The sequence below is a fragment of the Nycticebus coucang genome, chromosome 5, assembly GCF_027406575.1.
Source record: "Nycticebus coucang isolate mNycCou1 chromosome 5, mNycCou1.pri, whole genome shotgun sequence".
In the NCBI taxonomy this organism is placed as follows: Eukaryota; Metazoa; Chordata; class Mammalia; order Primates; family Lorisidae; genus Nycticebus; species Nycticebus coucang.
In genome coordinates this window covers 122,551,382-122,564,867 of record NC_069784.1, presented here as the reverse complement: position 1 = coordinate 122,564,867, position 13,486 = coordinate 122,551,382, and the positions used below count along the sequence as shown (strand labels likewise).

The 13,486-nt window shown below is 45.1% G+C and overlaps 1 protein-coding gene across 2 annotated transcripts in view; it reads right to left on the bottom strand.

Annotated features, from left to right (window-relative positions):
* Positions 1 to 494: 494 nt before the first annotated feature.
* Positions 495 to 13,486, bottom strand: part of GRM1 (glutamate metabotropic receptor 1) — a 378,348-nt gene continuing 365,356 nt past the window's right edge. Inside the window, exons 9-10 of one of the 2 annotated variants that reach the window (XM_053592651.1) lie at positions 9,576 to 9,660; positions 1,988 to 2,028 (exon numbers count right to left, since the gene is read on the bottom strand). In XM_053592651.1, the coding sequence (XP_053448626.1) occupies positions 9,600 to 9,660 (61 nt within the window). In that variant the 3' untranslated portion in view covers positions 1,988 to 2,028; positions 9,576 to 9,599. Of the gene's footprint in view, positions 2,064 to 9,575; positions 9,661 to 13,486 lie in introns of both variants that reach the window. The other variant, XM_053592650.1, reaches the window with a different exon arrangement.

Genomic DNA, 13,486 nt, shown 5'->3' with positions numbered 1-13,486 from the left:
TTAGAGGGACTTCAGTGACAATAGGAAGTAATTATTTGTCATTTAACTAGTAATAGTTGCTAGGAATACACCATTAGGTTCAAAGATGGATTTGTTTCCATAGTACACAGGAGAAACAATGGCACCACATTGTACATAGACTGTGTCTTAGAAGTTCAACTGCTAAGTATCGTTTGCTACAGTAAATGGAAGGTAACAATTCTGCCACATGGTTTTGTTCGCTTTTAACTGAAGGGCAATGGAGAGCCCATTTGGCACAAACACGAGTTAATCCACAAACGGTTTTCGCCACTCTGAAGACAATCTCTTGTTCTGGCTATTTTCCAAAATTACCAATAAGAGTACGGAATATGGGAAGCCCATCGTGCTGATTTTGCTCAAAGTCACAAGCTTACATGTCGTTTTGTTTCTCCCGTAGCGCTCTCCATGAAGCACTTTTTGGTGACATCCATCTGGGCTGTCCCTTTTTGCTGTTCTTCCTGTTTTCAAGGAGTTCACGCACCTTTCTCCCAGTGGCCTGGCAAGGCTGACACTGCGTGGGGTGCCAGGTCCTTAGACTAGTGAGGACTAGGAGTCTGTCGCCCAGCAGGGAGAAGGGCTTCTGAGCAGTGAGCTGCGTCCCCTCCCCTGTCCACTGGGCGCTCCCATGGCCTGTGCCCATCCCTGCCCAACCCCTTCTGTCTGGCTCTCTCGGGCCACTGCGAATGCCACCAAGTGAACTCATGATTCAACTGGCACACCTACCCGGGTTGTCTGTTCTCAAGTGTGGCCAAATGCGTGTGGGCATTGATAGCTGTGCACAATTGTGCAGAAGAGGAGATTGTTTTTGTTGATTTCATTTATTATTTGTATTTGTTTGTTTTATTTTTTGCTATAAAAGTTACATACATATGGGCTTGTGCTTTGTCAGAATTCCCTTTCTTCCCAGAGAAGGTTTCTGAGTAACTCAAGAATCAGAATCCAGGCCTGCATCCCTTTTGCTGGGGGTCTTTCCCTGTCGCCTCACTTAGGCGGCGGCGGCAGCGTCCTCCCGGCTCCCGACCTGGCCCTCCTCGCCCGCTTCTCCGCCCAGCCTCTCGCACACCCCCGGAGGTTTGGGTGCTCCCTGGCTCCTCTCCTTCCCCAAGGGGACCCCTCCCCCCTACAGGGTGGAAGAGCTTTGCTTGTAGTCCCGCAGAATGACCGAGGCGTAGGACACGTCGGGAGGGGTGCAGAGCACCGACTCGGACACGGGGGAGCTGGGCACCGAGCTGCCCGAGGCCACCGAGTCTCGGAAGGGCGACGGCGGCGTCAGGGCGGGCGAATCCTCCGGCGTCAGTTTGCCGGCCGCCTGCGCGTCCTCCTCGTCCTCGTCCAGCTCGTCCTCCTCGGTGTTCCCCTCCCGCTCGTGCTCGGACACGTACTGCTGCAGGAGCTTAAACCGCTCGCTGTCGTCCTCGTCCTCGGCGGGCGGGGACACCAGCTCCTCCCCGAAGGTGCTCAGCTGCAGCGGCAGCATCTGCAGGCGCTGGGACGGCGGCGGGTACAGGGGCCGCAGCGTGTTCCCGGGCCCCCCGGGGCCTGCCAGCACGGCGTGGAAATCCGGGATCGCGGTGGCAAAGTTGCTGACCGCTCCGTGCAGCTGCTCCATCAGGGACTTCTGCGGCTGCGGGGGCTGCTGCTGCGGCTGCTGCGGGAGGGGAGGGGGCAGGCCCTGGGGGAGCACCGGCTCGGCCAGGAACAGGGGCGTCTCCTCCGCCGGCAGGTGCGGCGGCAGGGGCGGGGTGGTCGCCGCGGGGGGCACGCGCCGGTGCACCACCGTGGAAGGGCTGCCGGGAGGGCTGAAGCGCACCGGCTGGGCGTCCTCCTCCTCCACGTTGTAAAGGGCCTTGGTGCTGGTATCTGAAAAGGTCAGGCTCTTGCCCGAGCCTTGGTAACTTTTAGTGAGGGGCTTGATGACGGCCGTTTGGTTGCAGGCCGTCTCATTAGCCTTCACGTGCACAGACAGGCGGTGCCACATGTGCTGTCCCTTGGGCACCTGTCTTCCACCTGGTTCAGACCATGACACAGACTTGCCATTAGAACTATGAATAAAATAGAGATGGGTTTATTTGCAGATAGACTGTGCACACAGGAAGAGTACATATAAAGCACGTGCACACCCAGCTCAGGGTCATTTAACTGCCTCCCCAGCCCCTTTTCTGAGCCACATCCCCAACCTCCTCTGATTATAACCCAAACACCGAAGGCTGCTGACTCCGGGGCTGCAGCCAGTGAGTCCACCCTGAGCCAGGGAAGGAGATACCGATGCCGGGAAAAGTTGCTGGGGAGAAAAGCCAGTCTGTTGCAGATACAGGTATTTTCCTTTAGGTCTAAGATTTCATAAAGTTTGTGTTTCTCTCTCTCTCTCTCTCGTACACACACACCCTCCAAAAGCTTCGCAAACTCATGGAGGGAAATTTGTTTTAAAAGAAATCTTAGTTACACACGGACAACACAACAAAATGACTATAGTCCCTGCGATAAATTAAGACCTAAATATAAAGCTACTGTCATCGTCCTTAAGATTATAAGATAGATCTCCATTGCCCATTCTGACATGCAAGTATTTTGCGTTGCCAGGGTGACATGATGGTACACATTGTTCCTGTATGGAAGAGAAAAAAAAAAAAAGCAGATGACAGAAAAACCCGGCTGCCGGACCCATGGTCGATTTCCATGCTTCATAACTTCTGATTTTCTTTTATTTCAAAACATTATTTCTGACACATTCACTGGAGCACAATTCCTATAAAGGCCCTGGTTTGAAGCAGAGAGTTCGGGATTTTCACCCTAGGAACACTAAAGTAGGTGTGTGTGAAAAGAGGCAGAACAGCGGGGAAACACAACAAATACAAATGCCTATACAAATACAAATACAAATGCCACCCTGCTTTTGTCCTCCACCAGAGTTAGGTACAAGTCAGAGGTAAGATTCAGACAAAGCAAAAGTTACAGGGCTCTCTAGCCCTTTCCCCACTGAGCTTCGGTGAAGAAAAATCCGAGGGCACCAGTCACCTTCTTATCCTTATCACTGTTTATCTTCATGGGCCCCTCAGAAAATTAATGAAACAGAATTTTTTCCCTGAAGAATAAAAACATCAGATGTACAGTGAAATACACCCCAAATTCTGTTGTTTATACTACAGTAACTCTAGTCTTACTTATAAACTCGGCTTATTTTCTGTACAACTTTTAGCAGATGGTAGCACCTCACCCCAGGATTCTATTAATAACAATAGTGTTAATCCTTAAATTGGGAAATAATCTTTTCTTTTTTTTTTTTTTCAGGAGTTTGCTTTTTCTCTGTCTCTATTAAAGCAACAGAGAAAATAGCCCGATAATAACTCATTTGGGACATTAAAAGGAATAGGTAAAAGAACATGTTTTTCTTAGTATGGAATGGACAATTCCATATTCTAGTCTTTTGTTTGGAAAAATATGTAGGAGATGACCAATAGTTAACATTGTGGCTTATTTAATCATTTTAGAACTGTAAGAAGGCATACTTCAAAAATTGTATGTGAGAGTCACATTTATGATGAAGGTAATGCGTGACATGTCATATCTATAATCCTGGAAAGTGAAGCAAGCCAAATTAGTACAGGTTGATGTAGGAAATTCTGATATTGATTACTGATAATTCTGGATATAAAGGCTGTAAAGTAGATTTAACAGCTAAAATGCTGACCTCATTCTGAGAGGAAGGTAGTTCTTCCACATATCTGAGAACCTATGCTGCATTTTTAACAAAGAAAAAAAATCTCATCTGTAAATTATTATATCAGATTTAACATTTCTCTCAAATATATGCTTAACACATTATCTGGGGATGTATAAGTGCTTATAAATGAATTTTTTCGTTTTGCAGTTTTTGGCTGGGGCCGGGTTTGAACCCACTACCTCCAGTATATGAGGCTGGTGCCCTATTTGCTGAGCCACAGGCGCCACCCTATAAATGAATTTTTGACTTACTGACTTCCACTTTATCTTATTAGAATAGCTGACTCTCTTCTGAGTTGAACAAGCTAGGGAATAGGACAGTGGCGTCCTTGGCAAGAACAGGCAGTCAAATAGTCAGCCACAGACAAAATCAGAACCCACAATTCTTCTTCTGAGTCTGACACTCTTTAAGTAAGCTCAGCCCTCATTTATATATTTCTTAATTGTCTTCACCTACTGTTATATGAATTTTAACAATTAAGTCTAACAATTAAGCTCATGAACTCATTCTAGAAAAAAGTGCTACGTACCTCATCACTGAATTATCACTATGGTCACCTTCAAAGTACTCCCCTTGGCCATCTGGTGACTAGGCCCTGGGGTTTTCACTCTCCTAGCTTTCCAAGGAGAACCTTGAAGGTAACTGCAGTGATATTCAGCAATAACGTATGTGGCACTTTTTCCAGGATGAGTCACAAACTTCATCATCTAACCTTGTATACACATTACTTTTTATGTATTCAATATGCTTCTCCCAGAAAATATAGAATCTAGTTACCTCTTACCTTCCCTAAACATGCCTTACACACTGTCCAACCTCATGATTTCATAACTGTCAATTGCAATGACAAAAATATTGTTCTTCACCGAATGTCTGTCAATGTTCACTAAGAAAATCATTAAACTAAAATGCTGTGTTTCATTTACTTCTGAGTGTATGTGTATAAGTGTGTTTTAAAACACAGCAGGTCCCTTGAGAGCTAGTCTATACCTAATTCAACAAGAAAGGTTTGATGTCCAATGCAACATTGCTCCAGCCTCAATACATACTAGCAGAGAGTCACCTGCATTCTGGGAAACACTAAGGTTGACTCCATTTCACCCACTTGCTCACATGGGCTGTTCTCCTTATTGTCAGGGGTTCATGTGCACCTCTTTTAAGGTCATATATGTCCATATGTTAATAGAATTATTAATCAGCTTGCAGACAAATATAATCACAATTTAGTTCTGTTTTAACTGAATCCAATTTTTATTGTTAAGATGGAGAATTTCACTGTGGCTATCAAAGTGAGCAATTTTCCTTCCCCTCAGAGTCCTGCTTCAGATTTCCCATAAAGCACTGTTTAATTAGGAAACAGATCTAATGCCCCAGCATGTTTATCAGATTAGAAAAATTAGACTAATCTTTTTTTTAAGGACAAAATAAATTTCTTCTTAAAACCATGATAGTAGAAGATACGTATGATCCTTCCGAAATTACAACACAAATGATAAATTTAGTAGTTCAGGATTAGCCATTTCCCACCTGTGGTCCATATACAACTTGAATGGTTCATGATCCCACATGTGCATAAAGCATTGGTTTTTTTTTTTTTTTTTTTTTTTTTGCAGTTTCTAGCCGGGGCTGGGTTTGAGCCAGCCACCTCCAGCATATGGGGCGGCCCTCTACCCCTTTGAACCACAGGCGCCGCCCATATAACACATTGTTTTTAGATTGAATAAATATGTCTTTCAAGATCATGAAGTCCTGTTTATAAATTTATATAGATGCTATTATGATAAAGTGTGCTGTTAAACTGTAACTAAATTCTGAGAAATTTTGTTGTCTTCTGTATTCAAATGGCTACTAATAAAAGTACATTTACTATCATAAATTTAAGTGAAAGTTTAATAACTGTTTTGGTGAGAAAACGGAGTATCCTATTTAGAAGCATTGGGAACTTATTGCCGTGATATTAAACAGAGAAAAATATATAAAATATGGGGCATCCAAAAGGAATAAATGCATTATAAAAGTACAACATTGCCATGCAATAGATGGTTATTTAATTCTAGATAATTTTAATAGCTTCTGCTTCAGCCACCAGCTTCTTTCTTCTGTTGTTTAATTTTATATGGTTTTCTAATCTGAGGAAAAGCAACCTGGCTTAGAAAATACCACAAAGCACCCCACTTCTTGCTCTAACTTCAAAAAACAGACCTTAGGCCTGAAACACTAACATATTTGAAGGTCTAATGCAGTAGCATTTGGAGTAAATACCTCAGGTAACTAAATACATTTACTGAAATTAAAGTTATCACCTTTAGGCCTACAGGGTAATGAGTTATTAGAGTGTCCAGAGCCAGGCAGGCCTGAGGCTGTGGCTCTGGCTACCACAGGTTCAGTATCTTGCCTTGGGTTTTCTCTCGTTAGATAAAAGTATCACAATCCCCCAAACAGAAAATCCAATATTTACAGCGCTGTAGAGAATAGTCGAGAGGAGGTGGTATAAACAGATTAGTTCATCTCTGGCATCCAGGGACCCTGTCTGCTTTATTTGCCTTAGTAAGTACTGGTTACTAAAGAGAGAGGAGTATACTGCTCTCTGCTCCAGAGAGGCTTAAAATGGGAACAACAGTGGGTGGGAGTTCGAGATCGGGAGCGAAGCATCCTGCACAAGCTGCCTGAAGGGGAAGCTCACACCACACCTGTCTCCCTTCTGTCCAATCCAAGTCTTTGCCACGAGGCTTAATAGCTTCTCAGCAGATAGAAGCCTAGTATCCAGAGAGCCCACAGACAAGGCAAGACCTTCCCATGGGAAAGAAAGCCTCACTCCTTGGAACGTGAGGAGGGGAGTACTTATTTTCTCTGCAAATGAAACGGAAACAGGGAAACTCCACTGAGTGCCTGCTCGCCAAGAAAAGGTAACAGCAGCCACAGGCTTTGGGGGCAGTCTGCTGTAGCCCCTGCAGCTGCAGCTGGGACAGAGGCCTCTCAAGGAAGGGAGGTGCTGCCCCCACTGGAAACGCAGCCGCCCCAGTAGTCTCACCTCTGAGTACCAGAATGCAGTTCCAGAAGCTGTTCTTGCAGGGTCCCAGACACAGCATCATTCGAATCAGGCTTCTGTTTTCCCCGGCAACCCCAAATTTGTCATCGATACAAAGGACTCCCACTGACACCAGTTCCATTGCTTCAAAGCTTTCCAGAAAAAATCTGCATATTAAGTACATATTCTCAAACCTGGGGGCCTGAATGAACACAATTAAAATTTCTCACCTTTTGACTCACCCCTGGTTGTGAGGTAGAAAATCTCTGCATGCGTTTTTGTAGAGAAATGCTTTCTAGTTGTATAGGAAGTTCGTTGTTGATATTACAACTTAAATAGCATTGTGAAATTTATCCTTTCCCTTTTCATCCTAACTTCATTATGAGCCAGTCAGAGGACCACGGACTTGCTGAAATGTACACTCTTAATGAAGTCTAGACACACAGATCTTCTTTTAGGATCTTTAGATCAGTTATATCCTACATTCTCAAGTTATCCAGAGATAAAATTACTGCATCAGATCCAGTGAAGTGCAGAAGGCCCCCTACACTTTGTCCGCATGGGCTCCACTTGCCTGAGAAGATTGCCAAACCTGTTTCAAGCTAAAGACCAGAGTGCATTCTTACAGTTACTAAAGTTTTTCAAAGTAAATTTTAAATAGTCTTTGGGTCAACCTAGCTGACCAAAGAAATTTTCATGCCAAAATTTATCTAAGACATTGGGTTGGTGCTAAGGCATTGCTCTAGCAGAGATGTACACAATAGAACCTCCATGAGTTGACCACCCAAGGATCTGTGACAAACGGATGGACACATGGAGGTGGTCAATGTAGGGAGGTGGTCAACCACGGAGGTTCTGTGGTTTGCTTCGTCAGGGAGTGTAGATGAGCCCAGATTGCATTCCTTTTGAAGGAAATTCAGGTCAAGGGTTATCATTTCTTCTGCGCTCCATGCTACCGGACCTATAATTTTAATAGCAAGTCATTTGATGCTCTTCTGCTCTACCCAAAGGCCTTATAATTTGCCCTGGAAATATAGGGCAGTTGCAGTGCTCAGTTGGGATTATTCCTTTGGGGTGGAACAGATCTAGACAGCCCATAATGCTCCAGTAGGCAGCTTCATTTCTACCACTAATCCCCTGGCCTTGCCTGCTCACAAAAACAGTGGGAGCTGAAGGTCACAGAAAGAACATTTCTTTTCTTTTCTTTTCTTTTTTTTTTAATTTTGCAGGAACAACCAAGGTTAAAAATATCCAGTCTTAGTTTAGTCTATGGTGCACAGATTTAAAGCTACTTATCTCGCCCTGATCTTTTATGGTCTCAAGAAGAAAAGCATGAATAGACCTATTGGGAAAGTTCTGAGCAGCCAACCTGTTACCTTTGCTGACTGTTACTTTATTTTTTATCACTCACCAGGGATTTGCCCCATTCAGCCTCTACTTTTGCTTTTAGGCACTCACCTTTCAGTCACAAAATGTCAGTTGACTGTCCTCTTTCTCTGGCCCTGATGTCGTAACAGGACACACGCACCTACCCATTCCCATCAATCCCTTTTGACAGGCAGCCAGCAGCTGTCACAACTAGGATCTCCCTGCTGTGTCCTTGGTCAGACTCTACCCCATGGTGCAAGAAACACTCTGTGCCTTCTGACTTGGGAGAATGACGGAGATGCATCCAGCCACTATGGACTGGCTCTATCTAGATGTGCAGGGCTCCCGATCACCACCAGAAACACACCGGCAGGGCCACCTTATCTTTCCTATGAGGATTGGTATGATTTGGTGGCGACCACAGTCTCGCTATTCGGGCTTTTATAGGGAATAGCAGAGACGCAGACCACAGACTTCCCAATGCACTGCCCTGAGTGAAGGGAAGAGACACTATGGCCCCGTTCACCAGCCTCCATGGCCAGGTTCTGTAGCAAACATTTCAACAAATCAATTGGGCTCTTCTCATCTGAAGAGTCACTCGAGCCACAGACAGCTCATAGTGGGCTCCCTCCTGCTGCAGGAATGTGTACCTTTGACTCTCCCAGGACTTTGAAGGGCTGTAAAGGAACAGCTGAAAATGACCACAGACTCCGTGCACAACAAACTGAACAAGGTCTATGTTCTTTTGTTCACTTAAAGAGACACTGTCAAGGTCTAAAGGTCAGAAATGGGACCACACATGCACTGTTTTTATCAGATGAGGAAATCTGATAAAAATCACTCTGAGTGACGGGAAAATGACTGCTTTATTTATTTTGTAAAACCCAATTTTTTTTTGTGGGACTCACAAAACCTTTGTTTTGTGCTCCCTGGGGCATGAGAGGCACCCAGCAGAGGCTCAGGTTGGCACCCACCCCTCAAACTGACATTAGAGAATTCCCTCAGAATTTAAGCTATAGGCTTTTACCTGAATGCAGAAAGGATCATTTGCACAACAGCAAAAAGGCAAGAAAAGAAAAGAAAAGAAAAGAAAGAGCTCTGTCAAGGAGAAGTTGACAAATTTCTCAAGGGGGAAAATTCACTTTTGAGCCTGTGAGTGGGAGTCACAAACAAAAGTGAATCTTCAGAATCGGAAAAAAAAATGCTGCATCAGAACATAAAGAAGCGGAAAAAAAAAAAAAACCCGGAATAAATAACTTGACAGTGTCCTTTTAAGAACGATGGATAAATTAAGGCAATCGTGCAAACCATGGCACGTAAATGAGTTCCTCATTCTTGAGGGCATGCACCACATCTGGCTCCATGTCAGAAAGTGGGAAACCCAGGAGAGAGAAAGCAAGGGGCAAACCACTCTATCCTCCATGCAGCTTCTCTTACACATTCACTGCAGTGTGGGGGTTTTCAAAGCTGCACATGTGCCGACGGACATTGGCTGGTGGGCGAGAATTCTGGCTGCCTCTTCCTGAAGATTGAAAAGAAAAAGACACCCAGTGAGCAAGTGGTTAGACACGTGTGCAGAGATGGCAATTGCACCACTCAGGCGGCACCTGGTCCTGAGCCATGCTCCATGTTGTCTCTGGAATGGCCCCTGCACAGCCTGGCTGCGTCTGACTGCGGCTCGTCCCTGAAAGCCATGTTAGTGAAGCGCATTATCTCTTTTACCTCCCGGGACCGTCTCTTTCCAGTGGCAGATGCTTTTTCTGCTCTATGTGCGTCTGCCCCAGATGAGCTCTCCCCCTCCACTGTGGACATACCCCCGTATTCCTGCTGACAGTGGCCTTCCCCTCCACACGCACTGACACAGGCTGAATCTTCCCCCACCATCCCTCCAAAGGAAGTTCATAGATTAACATCTGACAGCGGGACTTTTAATTGCACTGTAATTTTCCTCCATACTAGGTCATCCTAAAAACCTGCTGTCACTTCTTATGAAGTGACATTTATCTCTTGGCATTTGCAAGATGGAACTTGTCTGCTGGTGGAGAGAGAAGGAGAAGCAAGCGACCTGCCTGCTGAGATGGGAGAAATCTCGTCCCGTTCCCTGGTGGATGTCTCCTTACACAGCAGACATCAGAGCTCTGCCCACTGGGGCATTTCAGCGAGGGAAGAGAAGTGTATAGACTTGACAAGGCTGACGGGGCAGCCATGGGTATTGGCCTTGACATCTGTTGTTGGAGTGAGGGTAAGTGGTGTGTCCATGCCACAAGTAGCACTTCGGAAAGTGGTGACATAAAGCTATCTTGTTGTCATGACATATCAGAGGGCTGCCTGTCAGAGAAAACAATTTCAGGGACAAGGTGCTGAGGGTAAACTCTCAGCACACACTGTGGGTGGTGTGGATGAAGGTGGCTGAGTGGCGAGAAACTTCTCAGTGCTGCTGGTCCCTGCAGGGATCCCCAAACCTCACCCATATTCTCCGTGCCTCAGAGATCTTGGTGACAACCATCCAATGTTAACTGGAAGGGGTCACACAAGGTCTCACATAGTCAGAGACCTGTTCCCCATCTCCTATCTCTTTTTCCCATCAAAGATCTTTGGGGGGAAATAGTAGTAATTTTATTAGTACTGCAATTATCCATTTGAGAACATTGACAAAGTTTGCTATTAACAAATATGTCCCTGACATTCAGTATGCTCACCTGAAATCATAAAGATTATCAAAACAGAAGAGTGAAAATACAGAGAAGGAGGGAGAGATGTTGCAGGAGGAGAGCACACCCCTTCTCATCCCAAGTCTCTCAGCCTCAGGCCTGACAAGCACAGGGAAGGACAGATGTGAATTTGAAATTCTACACAAGAATGCAGCAGAATAGCATTCACTACCTGAAAGCAAGGGATTTAACCTGAATTTATCAGGAGGAAAAGATTTTCCATAGCATAGCTGAATGTAACAAAAAGAAAAGTTGATCAAATATGCATAATTCCATTATGTTTGAACCATTCAATAAACCATTAAAAAGTGCATGATCTACTCAGAAAAATTGAAAATCCTCATCTATAGTTGGAAACACCTTGGTGTAATTTTATTGCTACTGTAAGCATCTATTTTTTAAGAAAATTGACAAAGTTTTCTATTAACTTAATGAAGTAATACGTCCCCGACCTTCAAGATGCTTACCTGAAATTACAAAGATTATCAAACAATGAGAACACTTAGCAAAGAGATGACCAGGAATAAAAATATGATTACTATATAAGTGAAGTTAGGAAGAAAGAACACTTAATCTGAAATAATATTAACGCAACTTCATTGCTCATGAAAGAAGACAGAAAATACACTCAAAGCGTTTGGCTTTGCCTTACCAACTTCCGGCACCCTTTTGAATCCTCTGATTAATTCTACGTTAGGGCAATGTCTGCATGTGGCCTGGCCAAATGGTGATAGGACAGGTGCCCCGGCGGGGCCACTTACCAGCCTGTGACCAGTACAGATACACACAGTCCTCCCTTTGAAGAGCTAGATGTTTACTGTTCTGTGATCCTTCTGTAATTTGTAATAATTTTATCTTTTACTTCGTGTTTTGTTAAGTGATGTCGATGAGAAAATGGAACATGTGCTGGGGACTCGGGGCCTCTGTCCACTCATGGCGTGGCCCCAAGTCCCGCAGCTTCCCTGCCTTCCCTGGCCAGACTCTTGGCTTTCTGCTCTCCTGCCTCCTGGATCCCGGCCCTCCCAGCCTCCCTCTACCTGCCTCTACCCTCCCCACTGACAGGAGCCTGGGAACAAGTGCCAACAAGATCAGGGTCGGGCACACGTGCCTGGAGCACTTGCGGGCGGTGGCCAGCAGTGGCCTGCAGTGGTCATCTCCTCTCTGGACCGGCAGAGCCACTGCACATCTGGCAGGCAGCACATGGGGATGAGCCTCCAGACCCAGATCCCCTAGGTGTCCCTCACTGTTGTCAGGGTATCCCTGGGAGTCACCTACCATCGGCTGGTGCAGAAGCATGCAGCAAAGAGCAGTGACTGGTTCAATTTCCCTGTAATACTGCCCAGCGCCTGGCCGGAGCTGGACCTGGCAGCTTTGGGGCTGTGTGTGGAGTCACAGAATAGGGGCGGGGGCTGCAGCAGGATCCAGATGGGAGGGCATGTGCCTCACATGGCGGAACAGGGCTCTAAATGGCAAATACAAAACACCAAATCAAGAGATTGGACCGCAGAAGGAAGAACAGGCCTTTGTACTGCAGTACCTTTAATACTTCCCCCTGCTTTTTGATCCAGAGGCTCCATGTTTTCACTGGGCCCTGCAAGTAACGTGCAGGTCCTACCTGCCGGGATGCATAATGATAAAGCAAGGTTGTGGTAGTAGAGGTGGGTTTGTCTCAACAGCTCGGAAACGTAATGTGCTGACCTCAGCACAGGTGCACAGACTGTGGCAAGCCCGGGAACTAGGACACTTTTTTTGGAACTACTGCCTTTGAGCGGACAGTTCTGGTGGTTCCTTTGGGAGTTTCCATCATATTGACAGCCGAGCTTCATGTAGCACCTTTAAGTAATCCCAAAGCCACCCCGATTAACTATTGATTGAGATAGATGAAAAAAAAAAAAATAGAACATTTCTTTCAAGTTCCCATTTCATCAGCCTCTGACTTTCCCTTTACACTGAAGTGAAACATAGATGATCCCTGTACAAGGACCTTGATTTTAGGGAAGGAGTAGTTTATTAAAGGTTACAGACCCAGCCTTGGAAAATCTGATGCCAGAGTGGCCCTTTTATCAACTGCATAAAAACGGAGAGAAAGAGCTTGACTTCAGGGTATTTTTAGCAATTGTAAAACCACATATTCAACCAAGCACAGATTCAGGAAGCCGGAGTAAACGCTTGCAGGGAAAAGGCAGCATATGGAGGCTTGTCAAATATATAAGTCCCAAATCTGTGCTTGAATCTTTTGGCAGAAACTGGATTTAAAGAAACCCCAGAAGTTTAGTTAGGAAGATTCCTTTTCTTTTCTTTCTTTTTTTTTTTTTTTTCTTCAAGTGCAAAGGTCTTTCCTTCTCTCTCCTGCTCTCTCTCCCTACCTTTCCTTCTTTTTATGAAGTCACTACTTGTCCTACACTGATGGATTATGCATAGCTTTCCCCACTTATTTTCATTACCCCAATTATATGTGTGTGTGTGTGTGTGTGTGTGTGTGTGTGTAATAGCCTACCTCTCTTTGAGGGTACTTAGTTCCATTTGACTTTGTTTTAATGTGTTATTTACATCAGGTCACCCACTCATCAGTTTCTATGTCAGGGCTTATACTTGAAATGAACTTGAGAAATTCATTCTCAAATTTTTCTCAGCACA